Source organism: Myotis davidii, unplaced genomic scaffold, assembly GCF_000327345.1.
Source record: "Myotis davidii unplaced genomic scaffold, ASM32734v1 scaffold107, whole genome shotgun sequence".
NCBI lineage: Eukaryota > Metazoa > Chordata > Mammalia > Chiroptera > Vespertilionidae > Myotis > Myotis davidii.
Window position 1 is genome coordinate 1,941,205 of NW_006383012.1, and position 26,397 is coordinate 1,967,601.

General features: G+C 49.3%; 1 protein-coding gene across 2 annotated transcripts in view; it reads right to left on the bottom strand.

The window, feature by feature from the left end:
* Positions 1–5,300: 5,300 nt before the first annotated feature.
* Positions 5,301–26,397, bottom strand: part of XPNPEP1 (X-prolyl aminopeptidase (aminopeptidase P) 1, soluble) — a 43,933-nt gene continuing 22,836 nt past the window's right edge. For both annotated transcript variants that reach the window (XM_015557995.1, XM_006778697.2), the window contains exons 8-21: positions 25,589–25,684; positions 23,422–23,503; positions 21,868–22,078; positions 20,062–20,151; positions 19,391–19,441; positions 18,143–18,201; positions 17,933–18,010; positions 16,020–16,091; positions 13,981–14,040; positions 12,451–12,521; positions 11,056–11,229; positions 10,154–10,230; positions 9,043–9,141; positions 5,301–5,849 (exon numbers count right to left, since the gene is read on the bottom strand). In XM_015557995.1, coding sequence (XP_015413481.1) covers positions 5,721–5,849; positions 9,043–9,141; positions 10,154–10,230; positions 11,056–11,229; positions 12,451–12,521; positions 13,981–14,040; positions 16,020–16,091; positions 17,933–18,010; positions 18,143–18,201; positions 19,391–19,441; positions 20,062–20,151; positions 21,868–22,078; positions 23,422–23,503; positions 25,589–25,684 — 1,349 coding nt within the window. In that variant the 3' untranslated portion in view covers positions 5,301–5,720. The remainder of the gene's footprint in view (positions 5,850–9,042; positions 9,142–10,153; positions 10,231–11,055; positions 11,230–12,450; positions 12,522–13,980; positions 14,041–16,019; positions 16,092–17,932; positions 18,011–18,142; positions 18,202–19,390; positions 19,442–20,061; positions 20,152–21,867; positions 22,079–23,421; positions 23,504–25,588; positions 25,685–26,397) is intronic.

The following is a 26,397-nucleotide window of genomic DNA, read 5'->3' on the forward strand; positions in this document are numbered from 1 at the left end:
TAAATCAATAAAAAATATTAAAGACAACATTACTCAAAACTGTGGTTCTTGGAAGATTGTCGTTTTTTATTATTGTCGTTATTATTATTATTATTTCATTTTTCAGTGGCCACCGAGTATGAAGGTTCCTAGAGTTAAAGGCATGGCCAGATATAGGAAAGATATTGCTCTTGCCTGAGTTTCATGAAGCTGATATCAATCTGTTTCATAAACTCCAGGCTGGTTATTGCTTCAAACACAGGCTTTGGCGCATTAAATGTGGCGCCGACAGGAATACAAATAAGAGATTTCCCAATGATACTGAGCAGGGAGGCTGGGGAAGGACTGGATTTCCCCCACACCTGGAGAAGGAAATTCAGGAAAGGTCACAGGCAGCCAGACTGACTCAATGAATGAATCCGAGGGACAGTTTTTGTTGCTGTTTTTCCCAGTAAGAGAAGAAAGGACAAAGGATTTGATTGAGCTCAGAAGGTTAGACTTGGGGAGATTGAAAGGGCCCAGACCTCAGAATCAGAAGATGTGAAGTTTACTCCAAATTCGGCCCCTAAATAGCCCACCTCTCTGGGCAACAGTGAGATCTGTATAGCAGTTCATCTCCGAAAGTCCTTTCTGACCTGAAATGTTAAGGCCCTATGCGGGGCAATCATTAATATTTGGAAAATACTGTCCAAAACACTGGTTGTCTTGATGCTAATGACAACCTTGGAAGGAATGAAGGGGGTAGGGGAGTAAGCTGAGGTTTAATTAAGTTGAAGGACATACAATTAGCTAATAAGTTGCTAGATCTGGTCCCAGGTCGCATGTCTTCTGGCTTCTAATCATGGGTCCTTTATCCCTCACTGCCTTTCAACAAAGAGAATACAAGACCTGTTTAAAGGGAACATTCATGCCCGGCCTGTGTGGCCCAGTGGTTGAGTATCGACCTATGAACCAGGAGCTCATGGTTAGATTCCTGATCAGGGCATATGCCCGAGTTGCAGGCTCAATCCCCCATGTGAGGTGTGCAGGAGACAGGCGACCACTGATTCTCTCTCATCATTGATGTTTCTAGCTCTCTCTCCCTCTCCCTTTCTCTCTGAAATCAAACAAACAAAGGGAACATTCATGCAAAACAGGGAAAGGGTGCTTTCGAGTCCTTCAGGAAGGATTTGGATCTGGAGCCAAACTATGACAGCATCAAGACTGGAGTTTGCCCTGCTCCTGGGTATATACTCAAAAGAATTGAAAACAGGTTCTCAAATCATCCTATATAATAGAGCTAATATGCAAATGTCCATCATGGCCCAGGAGAGGGACAAGCCACCCGTCCCACGGTCCTGGACACGGTGAGAAGCCGCCCACCCATGGTCCCCTGTGGCTGTGGCCAGCCTGGACGAAGCCAGCCTGGGTCCTGGGTGCCTGCGGCCAGTCAGAGGAGGGAATCTTGGGTCCCAGGTGCGGAGCGAGTCAGAGGCAGTTAGGGGCCAACAGGCCAGCAGGGGAGCAGTTAGGGGTGATCAGGCAGGCAGGCAGGTGAACGGTTAGGAGCCAGCCATCCCGGATTGCAAGAGGCAGTTGGACATCCCTCAAGGGGTCCTGGGTTGAAGAGGGTGCAGGCCGGGTTGAGGGACCCCCCTACCCCAATGCACAAATTTTGTGCACTGGACCTCTAGTTGTACATAAATGTCATTAGTGTTGGGATTAGTGTTGGGATAACATAAGTCCTTATGTTACAAGGCACATGGATAATATCTCCATGGACGACATTTTAAGGCAAAATCCTTAACTTCCAAAGTCTCCCCCCAACCCCACCCCCAGTAATCTATTCTTCTCTTGCCTTTCCAGGCTAATCCTCACCACTCCTCTTCAAGTGCTACACTCTTGTTTTTCCCTGCACCTGCCCACACCTTCCTGCCGCCCTGTCCTTGCTCTCACTGTTTCCTTGGTCCATAATTGTATCCTCTTCTGTCATGTAAACACATCTTCATAGTTCTAAAAAGCCGACTCTGATCCTTTGAGCTGAAGGACTCCTCTCTCTCCTCTAAACACTTCCCTCTTTCTCTTCTGTTCACTTTACTTCTCTCCAACACTGTAACTATTCCCAAACTCGGCCTTATTTCCCTCTTAAGTGGTGCACTCCTTTAAGAGGAATCTGAACTGTCACAGAACATGGATTTAGGGATTCAAACCAATCTTATCTTGATCTCTGGGGTGCCAGGAACCCCTAATCTTTATCGCAAATTTTGAGATTAAATGGCTCAATACACAGTAAGTGCACAATAAAACTTGTGGAATGTGATTTGTTTGTTCATTTGATTTCAAGCCCACATCAACATTAAACCTCTTTTTCACCAATTTATTTGAAACTGGCTTTTGGAGTAATGATATTTGCTGCCCAAACAAATTTGCAAAATAGCCAAGTACCTCCATGAGCATTTGTAGGGGATTTTCTCCTAGAAAAAAAAGAAGTGGAGGCACCAATGACAAAGACTCAGGATTATCCCTTTCCCGTTGCTCAACTCTGGCATCACCAGCCAGCCCCCTAGCCTGAGAGAGCGAATCTTTGAGGCATATTTTTAAAGCCTCCAGGTGGAAATGCTGAACTGAAAGAAAATGCCTTCATTTCGTTGCTCTCAACCCTCACTCAGTTGACTACTGAACACACACCTGATCATGGCATGTTTAAGCCGTGAAGTATTTACAGCACAATCAGTGCCTAAGGCAGAGGATGTAGCTTTACTCATTCTACCACTGTGAATTCTGAATGCAGACTCCGACTGTGCAAGAAAACCTTCCTTAAAAAAAGAGTCCTTCGTCTCCAGAATTTGATTTTCACTCTGAAGCATGGTGCTCTCCAGACATGCCTGCGATGACAAACACACGGAGGCTGTGGCTCCGTCCGGCACATTCCGCCCCGTGGCTGACACGTTTCTGAGCGGGTGACCGACCCTCTCGCTGCTGGTCCTGACATGGCAGAGCCACCACATGAAGGGCTACGTCTACGTGCATGTTTGTTAAATGAAATAAAAAATCTCAGCTGAATTCCCCAGAGCTCATAACAACCCCCCGGGACCGTTTGGATGTCCCCCAGAAAGTGCTGGCCACATCGGTGAGTCTGTAACCCTGGGAACCACAAGCACCTGCAGGAGACCGGCCAAGAGCCTTTCTTTGTCAGAGACTGAGAAACTGTCTCACTAACTTCTAGATCAGCGGTTCTCAGCCTATGGGTCGCGACCCCTTTGGGGGTCGAATGACCCTTTCATAGGGGTCGCCTAAATACATCCTGCCTATCAGATATTTACATGACGACTCATAACAGTAGCAAAATTACAGTTATGAAGTAGCAACGAAAATAATTTTATGGTTGGGGGTCACCACAACATGAGGAGCTGTATGAAAGGGTCACGGCATTAGGAAGGTTGAGAACCACTGCTCTAGATGCTATTCGTTTGCCTCTTTAAATCACGTTGCCTCTGCAACTCTCCTTTCGCCAGCCAATTCCACAACCATCCTCTTAGGGGCTCTAGCTTTCCTTTCTCACACTGTATAGTAGTCACTAGAATCAGTTCATTGGGTGCTCGGTCAATATTTGTTGAATCAACAGAAAATTATTTGTGAGACTTTGTTGCCACGTGTGAGGTATTGTGCTAGGTGCTAGAGATGACTTTGTGAGAATATAGCCTCTTACACCCATAGAGTTCACTGTCTAATGAAAAACAGACCACCAGTCAATCATGACAAAATAGAGGTTGGCTTATAGATGCGATAAATACCATGCAAAAGCAGCATGACACCTTCTGGGGAGATGAAGAAAGCACCAGTATTAACATGTCTCGTCTAAATTGGTAAATTGCATGGTATGTGAATTACATCTCAATGAAGCCACAATTTCAAAAAGACAAGTGTCTCACATATTAGAAATGTGAGCAAGTGAGAATCAAAGGCATTCAAGAATTGATCTTTGGCGGGTCAAAATATATCCTATTATTGTGAGGCCACATTACAAACATAACCTGAGAACTAGCCGTGTTCTCTTGCTTCTTCCCACAGAGCAAGCTGGAATCAATGATCCTTGAGAGAAAAGAAGAAAGGAGGGGTGGTGAAATGTTGGCAAGATTGTCTTTCGGCGCTTACCCTATCAAAGGCAGTAAAATTTCCTCTGCTGCCACCTGGTTCTGGACAGTAAATAGATCTCCTGCTCTGGTAGTTGGGGAAAGTAACAGACACTGCCAACCATGCTGTGGTGAATGGCTAAGCCAAAGCCATCCAACTCAAAGAAGTGGTTTAGGATTGAATGAGACTAGTTTTAAAAAGAACATAGCCATACAGTGGCATAGTCTACAGTCATGAAAAAGAACTAGATCTATATGTACCAATATGGAACAATAACCTAGCTAAATTGCCAAGTTAAAAAAGCAAACTGCATATGTACAGAATGACCCACTTTTTGTACAAGGGATGTATGTGTGTCTATATTCTTTTATACGTAGGCACACTCTGTATGTTACTGAATACTGAATGCAAAGAAAGAAACTGGCAAAAATATATAGCACATGTTATTAAATATAACATACATATTTATATATTAACTACACAGCATATATATCAACTGTAAATAATTTATAATTAGTGGTTCTGTGGGTCCATCTTAAGTTGGGCCCTAAAGAAGCACAGCCTAAAACAAGGATGTGCATGTAAGTAGCTTACTGGGGGATGGCCTCAGGAAACACTGGTAGGAAAAAAGAAAGTGAGACACAGAAAGGAAGAAAAAGGGTGTGTTATTAAACGAGTTATCATAGTGGGCAAGTAGGGCTTGACCACAGGAGGCAGTATGGCCCACGCCTCAGACATCCCCACCAGGGAGTGAGGAGGTCAGTTTTCCCATCCCCAGCCACGACGGTCTGAGGTCGCAGGGGCATTAGCTCTGCCAGCCATTTGAGCCTGCCCCACAGGTGCCAGTCAAGAGAAGCCCCGTGGTCTACAAGTAATAAGATCTTGAGAACTGTGGTGCGATAGGTGGGGCTAGGCCCCACGGCGAGGGTCCAAGGCTAGGCTAGGCTCCGAGGCTCCAATGCTTTCAAACATTTTTTGCATATTAATGACATTTTAAAATCAGAAAGAAAAACTGATAATAAATACACTCCCCAAAATATTAGGTTTTCTAAGAAAAGGAGGCTTACCACTAAGGCAGACGATGTGCAGGGAGCCCAGGTTCCTGACCCCAAAGGCGGCTAAACGTCTGTTCCAGAGGCCGCAGGCCCTAGAGACGACTCGCCTGACCCGCAGGGCGGCCAGCGCCGCGAAGAAAGAGACAGCTGAGACAAAGCACCGTTGGGCTTTTATTCACTGGTCATAAATAGCATCTCGTGAGCATCAAGGTGATCGTGGGTAATGGACTAGCACCTGGAACTTGGCCGTCAGAGCACTCTGCTTCCCCATCGCCGGCTGAGAACCCGCTGCAGCTGCTCCGCGGCTCCCGGGTGGAGGGCTCAGCTTTGAGGGGACCCAGCCTCGGGTGCAGCAAGTTTATTCTTGGCTCGTTCTTGCCAATTTTTAAAAAAATCATAAAAGATCAAGTGTTTGCAAGAAAATATCAAAGTGGATAAGATTTTCAGTTCTTCTCAAGTGTCTAAAAGTGAAAAGGAGAGGTAAGAGAGGAGAAGAGGAAAGGGGAAGGGGTCAGGGGATGCGCAGTGTCTTCCTTTCCTCAGAGCATTTTCAGAAACAAACACCCGCAGGTGTTAGTGCTGCTTGGAGACGGGCTGCGTCTCTCTGATGAGCCACTCGAGCGCTTCCTGGCGGCCCTGTTTCTGCAGCTCCTTCCCGATCACGTCCCTGCAGGTCTGGTGGTAGCTGTTGAGCCAGTCACACTACGAGAGAGAAAGATAAACGGACGCAGTGCATTAACGTCTCCTTTACCAAAGGCTGCACAGGCAGAGTGAGGGCCCACGTGCTGAGCGCACCAGACAAGAACAGAACTCTCCCCCTGCTCACGGACAGGTGACTCCTGTGTTCTCTTTCTCCGGAAATAGACGGGACGAGGCCACGTCGCTTATGGTGAAAAATGCTCCAGGAACAGTCTACTACCCGTGGACTGGCAGTGGCTAGGAGGGAACCATAAACACCTAATGGCAAGCAATGCCTTCAGGCTTCTCTAAGTGCAGAGTAACTTGCAACCAGAGTAACTTGCAAACAGGACCCTGGAAACCAAACTCATAGGCCAGTAGAAGAGGGAGGAGGCTGCACCCACCCAAGGGGCCTTATTCCCCTCCACCTGAGTTATCTGAGGGTGCTGAGGGGAGAGAGAGGACCTGGGAAACAGTCCCTGGGCTGCTGTGAAGACGCCTATTAAGAGACACACGTGAGGCTGGCCTGCCCACATGCTCACTTCCTATCCTGTATCCACTGACAAAGCTGAATCAACTAGGATGTGGGCCTTGTAAGTGTGGCCCAGGACTATGGGACTGCAGGGCGGGGCAGGGAGTGACCTTAACTGCCAGACTCTCCTGTGGCCGCCACATCAGGAGATAAGAGATAAAAAAAGGAGGTAGACAGGACTTGGTGCCTGGTGAGGCTGACCACTGGGTCTGACAATGAGTCCAGCAGCTGTAAAGGCGAGATGGCCCCCTTGTGTGGGTGGGGTTTGGGAGATGAAGGTTGGAGTGGAGTTTCTACCTTGAGGACAACAACCCACTCCCTTCACTGCCCATGAAGTGGGCCTGCCTGGACACCCAGCTGCAGCGAGGATGGCAAACTGGCACCGCCATGGGTGTGGTTGCCCTAATGAGCCAAGCGCTATTGGGGAGGCAGTGTTGTTACAAACCCATGGGTTTTGAAGACTGCAGTCTGGACCAGGTACCGAAGCCTGGCTAAGGGGTCAAGATGGGCACACAAGTCTTCAAGGCCCAAGGGCAGACAGATGGGGTGATGTTGCCAACTGGCCTTGGCCCCTCGAGGGCTCTGGTCCCCACTGATAAAGAGCCTGCGGGCCCTGCTGGGAGCTGGGGAAGGAGGTAGTAGAGTCAAAAGAAAGAGAGTGCTGTGTCTGCAGCAGGGCCAAGCAGGGCTACATGGCAGCCTGCCGCCCACGCAGCTCGACAGTGAGGGCCACAGCGGAACCCCCAAGGCCCTGTGGGATGGGGAAGGAGGAGGAAGGCGCCTGAGCAACCTCCCAAAGGCCCTTACAGTCTGCAGCGGCCCATGTTCACATCCAACCAAAGTCCTCTGCTGCCATCTGGTGACAATTGATGGGAATGCTGACCCGACCCCCAAACTCCGCAAAGTGACAAGGAAGACAATCTGTCGGGGAGACAGTAAAAGGCCACAACCAGGTATTGTCATCGCCCAGGGAACAGAATCTTGTTGGGGAGTTTTACTATGCCTTCGAACTATGCCTTGAACACCCAGATCACTGAACTATTCTTTTTTCCAATTAGTTTTTATAGGATGTCTTCTTACCTTTGGACAACAGTATTTAACATATCAAGCGGAGCACATTATCTCTTTTAGCAAAAGGGTCCCTTTCCCCTTTACCTCTTGATAAACCTGAGCCTTCCGACACAACAGTGACTTGCTCCTGGAGGGTCCCTAGCCAAGACCCCGGAAGCTGTGCCTAAGGGCCACCACAAGAGCCTGGTGCCTCGGGGGCAGAAGCCTCTAAGCAGGGCGGCTCCTGTGCCCTCTATGTTCTCGTCCCCTTTCACCTAAGTCACCCCCCACGGGGGCTGGGGAAAAGCCCTGGGCCGAGGCAGGCCTCTGGCTGAAGAGACCCACCTGGCCCTGGGCTATCACAGGTGCTTTCGGTTCTGCATCCTCTACAAGCTGAATAACCTGCATCTGCAGGGCCCACTTAGGTCCTGTGAGTGGGAATGCTTGGTTGAAGCAAGGCACCGATGGTCAAGCAGAGGTGCCCGAGCATAGAGGAAAGCTAAGCAAAGGTGGGTGACCTTTCTCTGTCACCCATCTGTGAGCCAAACAAGGCAGGAAAGGCATCTAGCTGGGAGGATCCCTGCCATAGGCCCACGGAGGCAAGCACCAGGCCCAGGCAGGCCCCACGGAGAACGTGGTCCTGCCTCCAGAGACACTCAAAGGCCCTGGGATGGGGCCAGTGGCTGCCTTGGTCACAAAAATGTCTTCTTTCTCCTCTATGCCTGTCCTGCCTTTGGCTCCCGCCAGTTACTTGCTTTTTGACGGCCCAGGCAGGCACGGAGAACGTGGTCCTGCCTCCAGAGACACTCAAAGGCCCTGGGATGGGGACAGTGGCTGCCTTGGTCGCAAAAATGTCTTCTTTCTCCAGGAGCCTCTATGCCTGTCCTGCCTTTGGCTCCCGCCAGTTACTTGCTTTTTGACGGCACTTCTGACCACCTGCCTTGCTCTAGAATTTGTGTCCTGGCTTGTCTCCCTGGCCTGGGAACTGTTTTGTTGGTTGCTCCTGCCCCGTTTTCACCCGTCTCTGCTCGGACCTTGATCACCTGCCTGATTCCTCAGCCATACTCCAGGGTCCTGGGCCTGCCACTTCCCTGGCCTCATGAGCCTGGGAGCCACCCTAGGATTTGAAGGGGCTTCAAGGCCTGCAACCCTGTGAGCTCGATAGGTGACACCACGGGGCTCCTGCTCTGTGAAGGGTGTCACAGCACGGAGTGTTGGAGAGAGCAGGCACCACCTCTCTGTGTGAAACTCAGGTGGCCGGTAACAGAGTTGCTTCTCGTTTCCTTAATGCCTCAGGCAGCACAAGAAAACAATCTGATGTGTGCAAGAGCCCACAGCCCCCACCACCGTCTGGCTTTTTGTAGGGAAGACACATGGCTCCTGCCCTCCTGGAAAACAACGGCACCAGGCAGGCGTCCCCCTGCGAACCTACAGCCCCACAATGGGGGCGGGAGAAGGACTATCTCCACCCAGGGGCCCAACAACTACAAGAAAAGCACCTCGTGCTCAGGAGACCCGGGATTAGCAGACTCAGCCCGCCCGGCCTCGGCCTTAAAAAGTGAGAATGCAGAAGAGCATGAGGTTGCTCTCCCCCCGCTCCTCCCCACGCTGCCCTCCCCAGGGCTCCCTCGTTACCTCTTTGTCCGTAAGAGAATCCACATCTATCATTTTGGTCTGTATCGGAACCAAAGTTAGAGGTTCAAAGGTCAGGCTTCCCCGGTTGCTGAAGTTATACTGTGGGGTAAGGAAGGAAACAGAAGTGTTGACTCCTCTTTACCACAAGGCACCCCCGTGAGGTCAGCCCCACCAGCGTGGCCAGCCCTCGGAGCCAGGTGTAGCTGACAGGCATGGCAGGCACGATGGACACAGCTGAGGCCACAGCCCGCTGTCCTCTGTGGGGGCAGGGGAGTGGGGGCAAAGAAGGGGGGGCATCTAGGCTCAGGGGCTTCCCTGGTTTCAGTTCTCAAGACTCTGCTGGGGTATAATTCCCCAAATCATTTGTTAAATGGTCACATATGTGGCCAGCCTTGACCCAGCCAGGCCCGAGGTAACAGGTGTGCCCACTCTGAGCGATAGGGAACAGCCGGGGCGCCCAAGCACACTGGTCTCTGAACCGGGAAGGCCTTTGGGAGGGAGGCGAGCAGCCACTTGGTGGACAGGGACTTCCACGTGGAAGCAGAGAGCAGGCCCCTGCAGTCAGCCTCACCGGAGGCATGGAAGCCACTCCCCTCCTCCTGTTCAATCCCCACAGTCACCAATGGAGGAGCAGCAAACAGGTCTTTCAGGTAAAGCTCACATCTAAAGCCCTGTGACCTCCTGGTGATACTGATGGGGGAGAAGGTGAACATCTGTCTTCCTGAGGGCCACACACCTGCCCCACAGCCTGCCCCTGGGCCCCACCCATGTGCCTCAGCTTTACCTGAAAACAGACCCCCGGGGCTTTAGTGAAAACTAGTTTCCAGGCCTGGAAACTGATTCAGGGTCTGAGAGGGGCCTTTAAACAAGCATCCACCCAGCAGAGGAGGCTTCGTGACAAGACGCTGCTTCTGGTAAACCCACAGCCACAAATCACACCGAGCAGGGGCCTGCCTGAGGCTCCACCGATCCCATTCTGGCTTTGCAAAGGGTGAGTCCCAGGAAAGTCCCCAGATATCAGGGAAAGGAAGCTCCAAGCATACAAGTCTTCGTCCTCCCCATTTAAGGAATAAGGAAATTTTAAAAGTAAATAAATACATCAATTACTCACCTTGGTCTTCACAGGAACCACCAGGACCACATTCTCAATGCGAATTCCAAAGGCCCCGTCCTCATAGTACCCTGGCTCTGAAGCAAACCAAAGCCCAAATGAGCAGCGGTCCAGGAGGGAGAGGCACACAGAGAGGCCTGCCCACCCAGACAGGGGGTAAAACAGGTGAAGGGCCCACTCAACCCATTGCAAGAGCCCATGTGGCCCCTTCTAATAAGTTCCTGAAGTACCGAAAGGTTTTGAGGTTCCTGAAAACTGGCTGCAGGGTAGGGAGGACAGTAACTGGGGAGCCACCAAGTAAATCCCAATGCTTATGCGAGAGGCATAATGATGCAGGCATTCAAATACATGCACAAGAACTTGGTGATGATATGGCAATAGGCAATATTTTAAGAAAACAGAGCCCAGCCTGCATGTCTCAGTGGTTGAGCATCAACCTATGAACCAGGAGGTCATGGTTGTATTCCTGGTCAGGGCACGTGCCCGATTGCGGGCTCAATCCCCAATGTGGGGCACGCAGGAGGCAGCCGATGGATGATTCGCTCTCATCATTGATGTTTCTCTCTCTCTCTCTTCCTTCTTCTATGAAATCAATAAAAATATATTTTAAAAAAATATGTACATATACAAAAGACCAAAAGCTAACATGTTGAAACATTGTCCTGTTCCCTTGGGTGGTCAGATTACAAATGATTTCCTTTTTCTTCAGATGTTCCAATGTGTCACTTTTTCTACAGTGAACATGTTATCATTTGTATAATCAAATAAGGTGTTTAATTCAAGATGACAAGGGGAAATTATTTCCAGTTTAGTTTAAAATAATTAAAATGTAAGAAACAACAAAGGGCCCTTCAGAGACTAGACTAGGATCCATGCTCACGTCCTAGGGGAGGGCCGCCTACCGTCAGTGACAATCATGCCTGCCTCCAGCGGCTCATCGGAAAACGTTTTATAACTGATGCCACAGGGGCCCTCGTGAACGTTCAGGAAAGACCCCACACCGTGTCCCGTCCCGTGCAGGTAATCCAAGCCCGAATCCCACAACGCTGAGCGCGCAAAGGAGTCGAGAAGGTGGCCTGAAAGACACAAGAAGAACCACTTGATTGATACCTGATCGGCACTTTTCAATTCGCAAAACATTTCAGCCAAGAGGCTTGTTATGTTTGGCCCTAGAAGGTGAAACAGAAACCAGGGGTAAAAGTTACTAGAGGGTTCAGATTTCAGCCCAGCACAGGGAAGAACTAATGATAAGAGCCCCAGAGGAGGGCAGCTCTCCTGCCAGGCAGCGCAGTCTGAAGCTGGAGGATCTGTCTGGGATGCTGGTGAGGGGATGGCAGCCCACAGCTGGCGAGGGTGGCACTAGAGCCTGGCTGGTGTGGCTCAGTGGTTGAGCATCAACCTATGAACCAGGAGGTCATGGTTTGATTCCCAGTCAGGGCACATGCCCAGGTTGCGGGCTCAATCCCCTGTGGGGATGTGTAAGAGGCAGCCGATTGATGAGTCTCTCTCATCACTGATGTTTCTATCTCTCTCTCCCTCTCCCTTCCTCTCTGAAATCAATAAAAATATATTTTAAAAAAGAAAAAAAAAAGAGCTGCACTAGATAACGTGGACATTCCCTTCCCAGCCTTGGGACCCTGAGGTTTTAGAATTACAAAGCTGAGATTCTAACCAGACTTAAGCAAGCAGGCAGGCATGACAGATGAGGAAACCGACCCCCAGGCAGATGAGCGCAGGCCCAGCCTAACCAGATTCAAGGCTCAGGTCTTGTTCATTCCCCATTCAGTGCCCTGCCCACCAACCCTCACCAAGGAGGTACATATCTGAAGTCAGGGGCTCAGTAAAATAAACCCCAACACACGTCCTGAAAGAACACACTGGCCCAGAGCTGAAGGGCAAGCAGGAGGCTACATGGACGTCCACTGGCCCTGAGACTCATGCCCTGCTGACCTTTCCTGGAAGCCAGCAGCCCGTGTCACCCAACACCATCCATTGTCACTCAACACCATCCATTGTCACCCAACACCATCCATTGTCATCCAACACCATTCATGGTCAGGAGTGAGGCATACAGCTGACCCCAGGCCAATCCCATGCCTACTTCTTGGGAGGCCCCCTCTGAGCTCAGTCGGTGGGTGCAGGAGACTCACTCCATGCAGCACCCCACCCTGTGCCCTGGCTGGGCCAGAAGTGGGCTGGGGGCTGACACTGAGAGAGAAGGCCTTCTTTTCTTCCACTCAGATGTGTTTGATGCCTGGATGGGAAAAGGCTGCCATGTGACAGAAGGAACCACCTACCTTTGGTTCCGGTTGGGAAAATGGCTGCGCTCACAGCTATGTGGCCCTTGAGGACATACGTGAAGCATTCCGGCCAAAGAAAATGCAGAGGGCATGTTGCAGAGCAGGCACGGGCATGCAATCCTGTGGTTTTCTGGTGCTTCAGAAAGCCTTGCCTCTGAAAATTTGTCAGCAATACCACACAGAAGATCAAAGTAAAAAAAAAAAAAAGTCTGGTGGAAAAAAGGTTGGCCTTGGAACCAATTTTCCAGAAAATCTTGGAATTAAATTCAGCAAAGAACTATGGGAGAGATGGCCCCCCCAGGTCTTCCCCTTATCATGAGCATTTGGACAACCTCAATGTCATCTGAGCCTCGGGAAGACTGGAAAAGTAACAGCCAGTGCTGAGGACATGAGCTAACATTACCAAGCTACTCCTCTGTGCCAGACACGATGCTAGACACTACGTTTCATCCCACATCTCATGCCTGGGCACTACTGTCATCCACACTCACAGAGACCGGAGGTAGCAGGCCAGGCCATGCAGTTCCGAAGTGGTAGCATCTGGCCTCAACAGGCAATCCTGCCTCAACTTCTGGGCTCCCTACCACCTGCTATACCTGGGGTAATCCCTAGTGCCTGGACAAGAAGAGGGCTGTTTGGAAGGTCAGGGGCTTGCCACTAAAGTGCCGAGACAGGACTCAACCCCACACTCCTCAATCTGGTCTGGGGCCCTTCCCACAGCACAAGGAGAGTCACACACAAGGGTATCTGGACCCAAGGTCAAACTCTTCTCAGGTGCCGGTGCCCACAGAGACAAGGCAAGGGACCAAAACTATGAAACGTGCCCAGTGCATCACAGAAAACCCTCCTTCCCGGGATAAACTTCCTGAGGGGTTCCCCTGTGAGATTCGCTCAGAGCTCAGCCAACATGCACCGAGCAGTGACTGGGACCCAGGAACTTGCTCAGCTCGTGGAACCTTCCCGACCAGCCTTGGAGGCGGGTGCTTTTATCCCGTGTCTATGGATGGTCTAAGTGTTTCATTCCAGGTCACGGAGCCAACAGGCAGCAGACAGGATCTGAAGTTCCGTCTCCAGACTCCTGGTACACCTCTCCCTACCTCACAGCTGCTTCCTCCTCTCCTGACAGACAGACCAGAACCTGAGCAGCGTGTGCCACTGCAGAGGGTTCCTAGAGAGATGAGCCCAGACACAGAAACGCTGAACTTGAAAAAAAATCTAGATACTGTTTATAAAAAGCATGGATTTCAGTAACCCACTCCCATCCCCAAAGAGATTTCCTGTCTCGAGGCCAAAGGCATTTAAACTTGAATCTGAGCTGCTCTGACCTTAGCAGACAGAATGCTTTTAAAAGTTCTCTAATGATTAATTAACTGGATGTCATAAAGCAGATAAGCCTGACTCCACAGTAATGGGCTATTTTACTATCCCACACATAGTTTTTACTTATTTATACAATCCCTTTTCATAAAACAATGCTCTTCTTAAGAAAGCAGAGAGGGCCTCTCGGGTTTTCTGCTCCACCTTACCTTCTCATAGGCCGTAGGGGTCCCAAAATGCATCGTCCGGGTCACATCTGTGGTTCCATCTCTTTCCAACAGAAAAGGGAAAATTAGTTTTCAGTCAAAATAAGCGTTTGCTCACATATGAGATAGGCAAGAGTGTAGAGAAATTAGAACCCTCATGTATCACTGGTGAACTTGTAAAATAGTGCAGCCACTTTGAAAAACAGTTTCCAGTTCCTTCAAAGGTTAAACCTTGAGTTACCCTATGACCCGGCAATTCCACCTCTCAGTAAATACCCAAGAGAAATGAAAACATACATCGCACAAAAACCTATACACAAATGTTCATAGCAGCATTATTTACAATGTCCAAAAGGTAGAAACAACCTAAATGTTCATCAACTGGCAAATGGATAAACAAAATGTCTTATGTTCACACAATGGAATATTATTCAGCAACTAAAAGGAATAAAGTACTGACACAAGATACAACATGGATGAACCCTGAAGACATTATGCTAAGTGATAGAAGCCAGACAGACAAACCCATACAATTCCACTTATGTGAAATGTCCAGAATAGCCAAACACACAGAGACAGAAAGCACAGCAGTGGTTCCCTGGGGAGGACAAAATGGGAGAGTCTGGAATGGGAATGGGGTTTTTTGGGGGGTGATGAAAATGTTCTAAAATTGACTGAGGTGATGGTTGCATAACTCGATGAGGATACTAAAAACCATGAATTGTACACTTTAAGTGAGTAAATTGTGTGGTGTGTGGATTATGTCTCAATAAAGTTGTTACCCATATTAAAATGAGACAAAGTGTGAATGCAAGGATGGCCCAATGCAGTGGGAGCGACCTCAGGCCCCGACTCCCACGCTCTTGGTCTACAATGAGAGGACTGTTTCATGGGAGACAGCCCTGCTGGGATTGTGAAGAAAGGCGGGGGTGGGGGGGGAGTAAACAGGAGCCTCTTTCTAGCAAATGACAGCAAACTCCAATTCCTCTTACCAGGACAGCAAGTTTGACATAAAAATACCCAAATGCATCTTTGAAGATCCAAATCCACAGCCCTGACACAGAAAGGAGAACTTCCTGAGTCCTGCTAAAAATGGAAAAGCAAGCCAGAGTTTACATCCCATGCCCTCCGTGCTAGGCTGCTATTACTGACACCCAAGGCTAGGCTGTGGTCTCCATGGACTTGGCTGAGCTCATTTAATGAGGCTCTCCATCAGCTCTAGTCCCGATGGCAGTGGGGAATGGACCATGAAAAGGCCTTGTCCTGCTCTCTTACTGCAGACACCACCTATTCCAGCTCCTTCTCATGGGTTCCGCATCGAGATCCAACCAAAAATGTTGAGTTCCTCTGAGAAACTATTCTAGGGGATGACGATGAAAGCAGCAAGACATGAAGAAGGAAATTCAGAAATTCAGGGGCAACCTTCATTTCTCATTCATTCATTCAAAGTCACGCCCTCCCTTCCCAAGGCCCTGGACCGCTGCAAGGCCAGGGAGACAGCAGGAAGTTCACGGGCGGGGGCAGAAGACTTTGCAGTGGTTCTGAAAGCTCACTTTCAGTTATTTATTTAGTATTTAACAATTTCCGGCCAAGGGCTTAATGTTTCTGTCAAACAGTCTTTTGTGGAAGAGAGTCACACTGAGCTATGACAACCAGGGGTGAAAAACAGGACAAGACATGGGAAAGACCTGGGGGTTAGGAAAGGCCACGGGGGAGGTCAGTGGGGGGGAGGGGGAGAGACATATGTACTACTATTTGAATACCTTAAACAATAAACAAAATTAAATTTAAAAAATCATAGCTATATGTTCTTTAAAGCAAACTGATGTGGAGTTAATAAACTATTCTAGAGAGGAAAAAAAAGACATGGGAAAGACTTCATTAACGTCCGATCCAGAATGAGATGGCCAGCTGAGCTCTCGGCTGGAGACTGGTTCGTCCCCCTACTCAAATGCCTTGACTCAACAGAGTGGAGTTCTACACATTGGACCATCCTTGCATTCACACTTTGTCTAGTTAAGGGAACAGCCCCAGTTCACTTACTTGTATTGAGCACCCGAGTCAATGAGGTACACCTCATCAAGCGACAAGGTCCTGTTCGTCTCAGGGACCGGCCTATGGAAGTAAATAAAAAATGAATTATTCCACAAATGTACTCACTTGCTAAGTTCAGGAGGAGGGCACATTTCATACTATTCTTACAACATAAGTAGGTCTGAAATGATATTTTAAAAGTAAGTTGCCCAATAACTTAATTATTCCAACTAATATTAAACTTCCACTATTTAAAGACCCAGTCAACCTATCTCCCCAACTAGAAAAAGAACTAAGAAAAGGAAGAATAACATACTTCTTTATGCCTATCTCCATTTGTGTCTGGAACAAAATAGGTATTCGTGAGATCATTGTAAAAGCTACAAAAATAATTATCCATAGACACAACAGGGCCAAACTAGAGTCTTGAAAAGTAGGCAGAGAGAACCTAGAGTTGCTTATCTCGGTGTGGGCCCCTGTCTCAGCTCCATGTCCCTCCCTCAGTGCTCACCCCATTGGGTGCCTTCCCACTTGCTTCTCAGACCACCAGACAGGCAGGTGAATGGCTCCATTTGGGAGAAAAACTACAAGGGATTTTTGTTGTGAAAAGGGATGGATCATGATGCTCTTATGCCGCAGCACTTTTTTCAAATGAGCATGAGGTATTTTTAAAAGTGATCTCACTTCCTCGTGCCTTTTTCCACAGAATGTCACTGCCCTGAGAGATGCTAAAAAGGGATGGGAGCAGCCCAGGGCTCTGCCCTGCTGCTGAGAGAGGTGCTCCTTTATTGCCAAGCACCACCCCCTCCTTGGCAATGAAGGAGGAGAAGCAGATCCCCACCCTTGCTCTGAAATGTTTTAATGTGTTAATTATCTGGAAATTCTAGGATAGTGTCCAGCCAGGAAATTTATCACCTAAGTGAAACATAAGACAAAAGCTGGAGTCCTTTTGATATTTTAATGTTGGAACAGAGGCATGCATGCGAGAGAACTGTGCAATCACATCTGTGACGAGCTCCCACGCACAGCTTCAGAATTTGCCCCAAGACCAGAAACTCGAAAAGGAATGATCAAAAAGGGGGTGGGGGACCTGTGCCCCAGGGCAGCACCCTGAACCTAGCAGCACCCCTCTTGTCTGGCAGGGATGCTCGGCTCCTGGTCCATGGGCTCTGGCAGGTCTCCTGGTAAAATCCCCAAATGCTGGGGTGCCAGGCTTCAAGCCCACAGAGAGGGAAAAGGAGGTGCTGATTATTTCTCCATCCATAACAGGGTGTTCTACAACGTAAGTGATAAGCTCTTTTAGTATGGAGATTTTTAGGACTAGTGCATCAGGGAAAGCTGCCATTATAGGGAAATACACACACACACACACACACACACACTAAAAAGTTCTAATCATCAAGACCCAAGGGCTCTGAACACAGGTTCTGCCATCTCAGAGAGGAGAGAGGGACAACCGTTTGACTACCCGTGGAGACCATCAATGCCATACATCTGAGCCTAAGACAGTGATGGCAAACCTATGACACGCGTGTCAGAGGTGACACGCGAACTCATTTTTTTTTTACTTTTCTTTGTTAAATGGCATTTAAATATATAAAATAAATATCAAAAATATGAGTCTTTGTTTTACTATGGTTGCAAATATCAAAAAATGTCTATAGGTGACACGGCACCAGAGTTAAGTTAGGGTTTTTCAAAATGCTGACACGCCAAGCTCAAAAGGTTCGCCATCACTGGCCTAAGACGAGGTTCCCGGAGGCAGAGACTGGGGCATTTAGAGAAAATAAGACCTTAAGGTCTTACTGCCCATGGAGGAACAGTGTCAGGGGCCACACAGGGGTGGGCACGGGGCCTCCCCTGCTCAGCCCCGGTGCAGGAGCAGCCGCAAAGCCAGGCATCGGGCTCCTCGGCGGCCTTACGCGTAGTGAATGATGGCACCGTTGGGTCCCGTACTGGAAATCGTTGGGAAGCTCAGGTCCACAAAGTCAGCCTGTTGCCTGGAGCAGAAAGACACGGAGCAGAGCGGCAGTTGGTTCCTGTGCGAGAATCAGGGCCCTCCCAGCCTCATTTAGCTCGCCAAGGAGATGAGCACAGGTTCCCGGGCCCCTCAGACCCTCACCAACCCTCACCTGCGAAATTCCTCCGCTTTGTCGGCAGCTGCGATCTCCGTCACGCCGCCTTTGGGCACCTAACAAGGAAGTGACCGTCCATGTGTCTCCGTATTAAAGAGGGTACACTGAGAGCTTACTTCTTCCTCAGCGCCCATGTCCCACTGGCCAATGTACAGGACGCACATTAGGTCTCGTCTTTAAGGAGGAGGGCATTTCCAAGGGCTCTCACCAAAGCCATCCAAGGTGAAGGGTTTCTATCTAGTTTTTCCACTCACTATTTTATACCTCAGGGTTACATCTGGCACCTCCCAAAACATAATGCATCTAAGTTTAACAAATTCTAAAGCATCCCCTCCTAAGAAAGTCATCCAAAATAAATAATAACGATAAGTATGGTGATATTATTACAGGGTTACTGATAATAGCAAAAAAAAAAAAAATTCAAAACAATCTAAACATCTGAAATAGGAGGAGTGGGTAATTAAATCAGGCTAGCCACTAAATGCAGTCTCCATTTAAATCATTGCTTAAAAGCCTCAAAGCACATGGGAAATGCTCACACTATGATGCCAAGTAAATAAAATAAAACAAAATCTTATTTGCATACTGAGAATTGTGTGAAAATGATTTACACAGATGAACAATAGCCAGCGGAGAGAAAAATAGCCACACTGGTGGCAATAAGAATGATATTTTCTTTTTCCAATTTAAGGAACTTTTAATATTTAAAGGGAATCTGATATTATGCAATAATAGCACAAAGAAACAACCCTCCTGCCCACCACGGGGAATGAAAGGGCAGGAATTAACATAAAAAGTTTAATGGCTTAAATTGATGTTCAAAATGTACACAAAGAGCCCGGCCGGTGTGGCTCAGTGATTGAGCATTGACCTATGAACCAGGAGGTCATGGTTCAATTCCCGGTCGGGGCACATGCCTATGTTGCGGTCTTGATCCCCAGTATGGGGTGTACAGGAGGCAGCTGATCAATAATTCTCTCTTATCATTGATGTTTCTAGCTTTCTCTCCCTCTCCCTTCTTCTCTGAAATCAGTAAAATGTAAAAAAATAAAACAAAGAATTTTTAAACACACACAGAGCAAATTTCCAGAAAGAAAAATAAAACTATTAAAAGAGAGGACTGAAATCAGATCCAGATCTTAGACACCGAGAACACCAGAGCACGGAAGGTGCCTTGGTCAGAATCACACATATTAATTCCTGGACAATCTGTATCCATTTATTAAACAAAGACTAAAAACCAACCTCTTTCTCCAGCCAGTTAAAGAGTTCACAGAGGGCAACAGCATCTTTAATCTGTGGAAACAATAGAGACATTTTTTAAATATTGCTGAAAATCCAATAGCAGTTTCAGAACCTAGTGCTAACAGGATACAGACAGGGCTGTATCTGCAGGGCACAAACCATCAGCAATTGGGGCTCGACGTGCATTTCCTGTGACAAGTCCGCAGCAATTCCCCTCTCAGGGACAGGCTGCTCTGCTGTCCAGCAGTTCAGGTACAGCAAGGAAGGACCCCCCTCAGAGCACACGCAGCTCCCTCGGCAGGTTCCCTCCTATCCTACAGGGGCCAGAAAAGACAGGCCACTGCCGAAAGCTATCTCTGGGCCCCAAATCTTTCTAGACCCTCTGTTGGCTTTGAAACACAACCTGGGCCCTTTAAGAGGCTTCGCCTTCTTCATTTTCATCTTCGTCATCATCACCATCATCTAAACTATCATCATCAATATCTCTTTTTGTGTTGTACGTTATAGTTTGTCAAGATAGCTCATCAAGTGCTTTATCTCATTCTCTCATTAACTCTAGAAGGCTCAGAGAGGTTCCAGCCTTGTGCCAAGCTCAAGGTCACAGAGCAGGTGAGGAGCTGGGCCTTCGGACCACCACACATCCCCTCTTCCGCACAGGCTGCCTTACTCACATGAGCTCGCCTCATGCCTTCTGATTCAGCAGAATTCTTCACAGCTTTGGCAATGCAGATGGGGGTGTAAGGCATACAGCAGCGATGCTCCTAGGGGCAAAGGGCAGTAGGATGGGAGATCGAGGTTGGCTCCCCTCACCCAGACCAAGGCAACCAACTCTTCTCCTGGCACACCACACTTCAGACAAACCATTGGAAGAACTTCCACTCAGGACCCCCTCAAGCTGGCCAGGCCATGGGATCCAAGGACCTGCTTCTATTGGCTGATGACTGAGCATAATGAAAGGGGCTTGTGAGCTCATCAAAAAAGATGAAGTAGCCCATCCGGCGTGCCTCAGCGGTTGAGCATTGACCTATGAACCAGGAGGTCGAGGTTCGATTCCCAGTCAGGCACATGCCTGGGTTGCGGGCTCGATTCCCAGTGTGGGGCGTGCGGGAGGCAGCCGATCAACGATTCTCTCTCATCATTGATGTTTCTATCTTTCTCTCCCTCTCCCTTCTTCTCTGAAATCAATAAAAATATATTTAAAAAAAAAAAAAAAGGAGTACATCAAACAAGGTATTTCTTTTCTATCACCTACCCCCTGAGCTCTTTGAGACTGCTGGCTGCCAGATCAGCAAGATATTGCTTTCAAGCTTCCATAGTTGTGGTGAGAGTTCCCTAAGGGATCAAGGTTAGACTGAAATAACCCCTTTATTGCTGCACAAAGGAGGCTTTTTCCAATATCTGGGGACACACATGACTGATGAGGGAGGGCTCCTGCTCCTTCCCCTTCTCACTCAGGGCTCACACATCAGTACTATTCATGGTCTGACCTTGAAGGGATGGGAAAACCCTTCCCCATTTGAGAGCAAGTTTGAATCCAGCCTGTGTTATAGGGAGAGGGGCTCAGGACCACCTCACACTTGCACAGAGCTTCTCAAAGGCCTTTGCTCCCTCCACTCTTGTTATTCTCTCACACACAGAGAAGGCAGGCGTGATCCCCACTTAAGTCAAGGAAGGAAAGCTCTGGTAACTGAGTGGCTCACAGTGTGACGGTGGCAGGGGTGTGATGACAAGCCAGGTCTAGAGGCCCAGGCCTGGGCTTGTCAATGGCCACCTGGCGGCCAGAGGCCCAGGGAGGACAGAATGGTGACATTTCAGGTGGTTTGGACTCCAGTCCTGCCCCGGGCCCCAATTAAAATGAAGGGACAGGTATCGCCCAGCAGAAGCTCAGTCGAGGGCAGGGCTACCACTATTATTTGACCTTTGGCAAGTTGCCAATTCCCAAAGCTTCTCTGGGCCTCAGGTCTTCTTACTTATAAGATGTTGGGGGGGGTTGGGGGTAGAGTTATGTTCCCCAAACTTCAGGTTTTCTTATACCACCTGCATAGCTCTTACCCTGGCTGCCTACCCCCTGCTCTCTCATTTCCTTAAAGCTTTTCTTTAAACTATCTTTAAGTCAACTTAGTTTCTTAAACTCAACTTTGTCTTAAGAAATAATCTTTATATCACCCTATCACATGCTGGTTATATTTTTCCTAGCACACACTAAAACATTTTGAAAGTGGATACCTTTAAGTAAACCAAAATATTAATGTGTGCCAACTAAGACCGTCTTTCATACCACACTTTGGAAGGCACAGGACCCGGTGGGCTCTAAGGGCTCTGAGACTCTCAGGACGGCTCCGACCCGACAGCCAGTCCTGGGGGCTCTGCCTGACCGACCTCTGCTTCAGAGAGAAGGCTATGCGACGCCAGAAGTGGGAAGGGGCCGGTCCGGGGAGTGTGGCAGAGTTTATCTGGGCTTCGGTGGGGCTACCAACCTTGGGGATGGCCTCGCTCACAGCGTAGCTGGCCTTGTCGCTGACCCACACCTTCTCCTTCAGGGAGAGGCTGGTGCACAGAGCCTTGAGCTCATTCAAGATGGACTTGTAGGGAAGCACCTGGATTCTGTACTCAGCTTCCAGGCTCAAGTCAAGCAGCAGATGCTCCTTCACGCTGGGGGCGTCTATGCGGTCACCGTCAATGAAGAGCCTGCAGAGGGGCCACAGGTGAGGCGACAGAAAGAGGAGGGCTCATGGATGGGAGCACAGACCACAGGCAACGGGCTCGGCCCTCTGGCAATCAACACCAGGCAAGCTCCCTACTCCTTTCCCAAGTCCTGCTCTGCGGGCTGTGTACACTGTCCCAGTGTGTACTGTCACCATCCACCCAATTCCCCAAGCCAGGACCTGGGCACGGTCTTCCTTAATGCCCTTCCTTCCCTCCTTAAGCTCTTTAGACCAATAGCCTAAAAGGCTATCATATCTGTCCAGCTTTAGCTCCAGCCTGTCCTAGTCACTGCCCTCGTTCAGGCCACTGGCATCTCTCAGCCTCCTACCTGGCTTCCCTGCCTCCAGCCTTCCTTCCCATCCTGTTTATCACAGCCAGAATTCTTTATAATTTATAAGGCTGATCCCTGTGATCCCACAGGGCCCTCAGGATATGTGGCCTCTGCTCACCTTTTGGCCTTACACTCTATGTTCCAACCACAGTGACTCCTCTGGGTCCTCCACACACACTGTGCTCTCTCCTGCCCAGAGGCTCGGAAATGCTGTTCCCCACGCTTAGATCACCACCATTCACCTAGCCAACTCACAGGAACCCTTAGTCTCTGCTTTGCTCTTCCCACGAGGCTCCTGACCCCACGTCTAGCTCAGGCTCCTCCTCTAACACTGTACCCATCCTACTGACCAGCTGGTCCCTACCTCGGTGCCCAAATCCCCCGAGGAGACACTAATCTCCCCAACTCTAACCCGGGACCTGGTCTGTCTCATTCACTCCAGCACCCAATAGAGACCCTAGCACATAACAGGCACCCAGTAAATATGTTGTCTGCATGTAATAAGCCATCCCAATAGAAGAGTAACGGCAGGAAGGCCGCAGGCAACTTTACAAGATCAACTATGATTTGAGGAGGTGTGACTCAAGGGGTCTCCCAGAGTCATTCTGACCTCCAAAGTGACTGGGTTTATTTGCACACGAACCTAGGATTGTGTAACAGGGCCTTACACCCCCTTGCACTGTCTGCTCGAAAACTTGGAATCAGATGTGTGGCCTGAACAAGACTTTGCAGCAGGCATTCTGGGAACTAACCTCACTTGGTTTTGTTCGGATGTCCTTGCCTACTTATTCTTTTATCCCATAATACTAAGGAGACTTTCCTAGATTTCAAATCATCTGGGACAGAGGCAGGATATAAATAAATACCTGCTGTTAATGAAGGCAAGAGGGGGGAAAGGAGAGGGGGTCAGGAAGAGCAGAATGTGAGGCAGAGGCGGGGAGGCCCAATCAGAAAGGGGCCACTGGGGCTCCGGGGTGCTGTGGGGCAGACTCACTTGATCGTCTCTAGTCCTATGATTGCGTAGGAGAAAAATACCGGATTGTGCTCCACATCTGATCCTCGGAGATTGAACAGCCCTAAAAAACACACACACACACACAAACAAGTCCCTGTCACCGCCTGAGGGGAGAATCGAAGGGGTGCCTGGCAGGGGAGGTGAGAGCTGTGGCTGCGGTGGAAGGGCTCCGCGGCATCTGAGAAAGGCAGGCACCTCACTTCCTGTTTCCACCTCTGGGCTGCAGTTGCTCGTGTCCGCCAAACGAGGGCGCCAGAACTGTTTCTTAGGCTGCCGCCTCGCCGGCCCAAGGAGGGAATGGAGGAGTTATTAGTCAGAAAACACAAGAAATGCCCTTCAAACAAAGAGTGGCAATGGTCCTCCTGGTGGTGACCCGCCAGGCCTGACCGCAGAAAACCTCTGGCACTCCCAGCTAACGGGGAAGGAGCCAAGCACTGTCTCCCTTCCGAGGCAAACAAGGAGGGTGCAGAACTGAGACCCACCCAGGAGGCCCTCAGGACAGGGTCACTCTTCTTTCTAGAGGCGGAGCTTCCCGGCAGAGGAACAAAAGCATGAGTCAGAGGGGCCCACGATGAAACCTGAGCCTGCGGCCCACCCAGGGGTTAGCCCTGCAGCCGCTGGGTAGAGACCGGCCCACAGCCAGCCTCAGGGGGTTTGGTGAGGTCACTGCTGTCTGAGAAACTAGAAGGACAGGCAGAGGGCACAGCTCTGGTCGCTGGGCCTCCAGCTACCTAATGCTCTCTCTCCTGAGGGCCAGAGTGGTATGAGAAATGGTGCAAAAAGTGCTGCCTCTATTTTAAAAGAACGGCTTCTCAAAGTAAAGCAATGAGGCAAGAGTTCTTGTCTATCAGACTAAACTAGCACTTTAAGAAGAAGAAAAAAAGATGGTGCCTGGGCTGGCCAGACGGTGGCACGAGGGGCCTACTCACATGCCCCTGTACAACCTTCCTGGCAGGTAAATGGCAGGTCCAGGCCCCAGCATACACATATTCTCTATTCTGTAATACCACCACTAAAAGCCTACCCGAAAGAGGAAGAAAATGATCAGAAACTGAGACCCAAATTTTGATGCACCAAGATTTTGATGGAAGCATCATACTAAAATCGTGGGAATATTGGAAATAACCAAAGGTCACCCTTAGGGAAACAGTTAAGTAAATGGTGGTATAACCACATGCTAGGATATCTACGAATCCTTTGAAATCATGCTTTTACATGCTTACAGTATACTGATACATTTTTTAAAAAATCAAGCTACCAAATTATATATATGCATAGAATGTTCAAAGTGATTATCTCTGGGAAACAGGATTATTGGTGATTTTTTTTTTCTTCTTTCTACTTCCTCTGCATGTTCCACAATGGCAATGTGTGGGTTTTTAGTAACAAAGGGGAGAAATTAGCTTTATCTGTTACCTCCTCGGGTGCTGAGGTTATGAAGTTAATTCGGGATGTAAACACTGTACAGTTGACAAAGCTTGGGGCTGGGGACTATCGGGGCTCTCACTCGTGAGAAAATAAAAAGTGAAGGCAGTGCCTCTTCTCAGCTACCCTGGGTCAAATCTGGCAGAACACGGCAGACAGAACAGATGCCTTCAGTTCTGGGAGATAACAGAAGGCACTGAATAATTACATGCGGGTCATTCAAGGTTTAAAATTTGAGAAATGGCTACTCTATCAAAAGGCTTCACGGAGACCTTTTTCAGTTCCTAAGTTTTCTGAGGTAGAAATAGTTCTAGAATATTCTCACTGTAAAGAACTTAGGGCACCACAGGAAAAGCAGATAAAGTAAAAATGTCTCCTATGACGGCACTTGTCCCCTGTAGAGAGACATGAGTGTTGACAGGTCCACAATGTGGGGAGCAGAGTTCCTCGCTCACAGGCGTCCCAGTCCCAGGAAACTGGCCAGAGGTGGGCGCCTCCACATATTCGGCCCTGGCCTCGGTGAAACACTGCTCAGGGCCAGGCTCCCCGCCCTCCCCCGCTCCCGATAACTCCTTCTCCATCCCACTCGGCATATGTATAACCATTTGGTGACACAGTCTCCTCGGTATTCCCTGGCCACTCAGAGAGCTGCGTGGCCTGAGAACACGGATTCCCAGAGATCCAAAGGAGAGATGAGGCCACATGCCCGCCCGGCACTCACATGCGATCTCATCCAGGGCGGTGACCACAAACCACACCACGTTCCTCTCGGCCATTTTCAACCGAAGGTCCGCAACCTTGTCCTTCCAGGAGATGCCTGCAAAAAACACACGGGCTTGCACTCCAGCCCTAGTCCCGGGACCTGCGCCACGTCCCAGGGAGCGTGTTGTGTGAGCAGACGGAAACCTGCAATCGAGCCCTACACAAGAGGTGTGACTGTCCCGGCCACTTGACCCGCGAGAGCCCTGACGACCTCGCCAGCAAAACGAACTCATGTGTTTATCCAGCAAATGTCTATGAAGCATCAAACTTCCCAGGCATAGATATCTGCCGGGCCATGCTGGTCGCTGCTGTCACAGCTCTGAGCTACACCTAGTCCTTGCCCTCACGGGGCTTACAAGTCTAGAAGGGAGGACAGGCAATTAAACCAGCCATTAGTTGCGCTATTGGACAAAAATCAGTGCAACAGAGGAAGCCCTGGGAGCATTGACAACACACTCCCCTGCAGAGAGGACTCATCCAGTCTGAGGTCAGGGGAGTACCATCCACCACTTACATTCCTGGAGCAGCAGGGCTCATCTGTCGGTGCTAGGACCATGGGGTCCTCTGCAGCCTGACTCCGTGTGACTATCGCTTCCAATCATACCTGCCCTGTAGGATAAAGGCTCCCTGCTGCTCCCCAGGATTAAATCCCCCCTCCCCACCACCACCACTACCATCACCCACCATCAAGCAGCACTTGTAACTCTGGTTACAGCCACCTGTGCGCAGGATAGGCATCTGTCCTATTCACCCAGCACTTCGCATGCT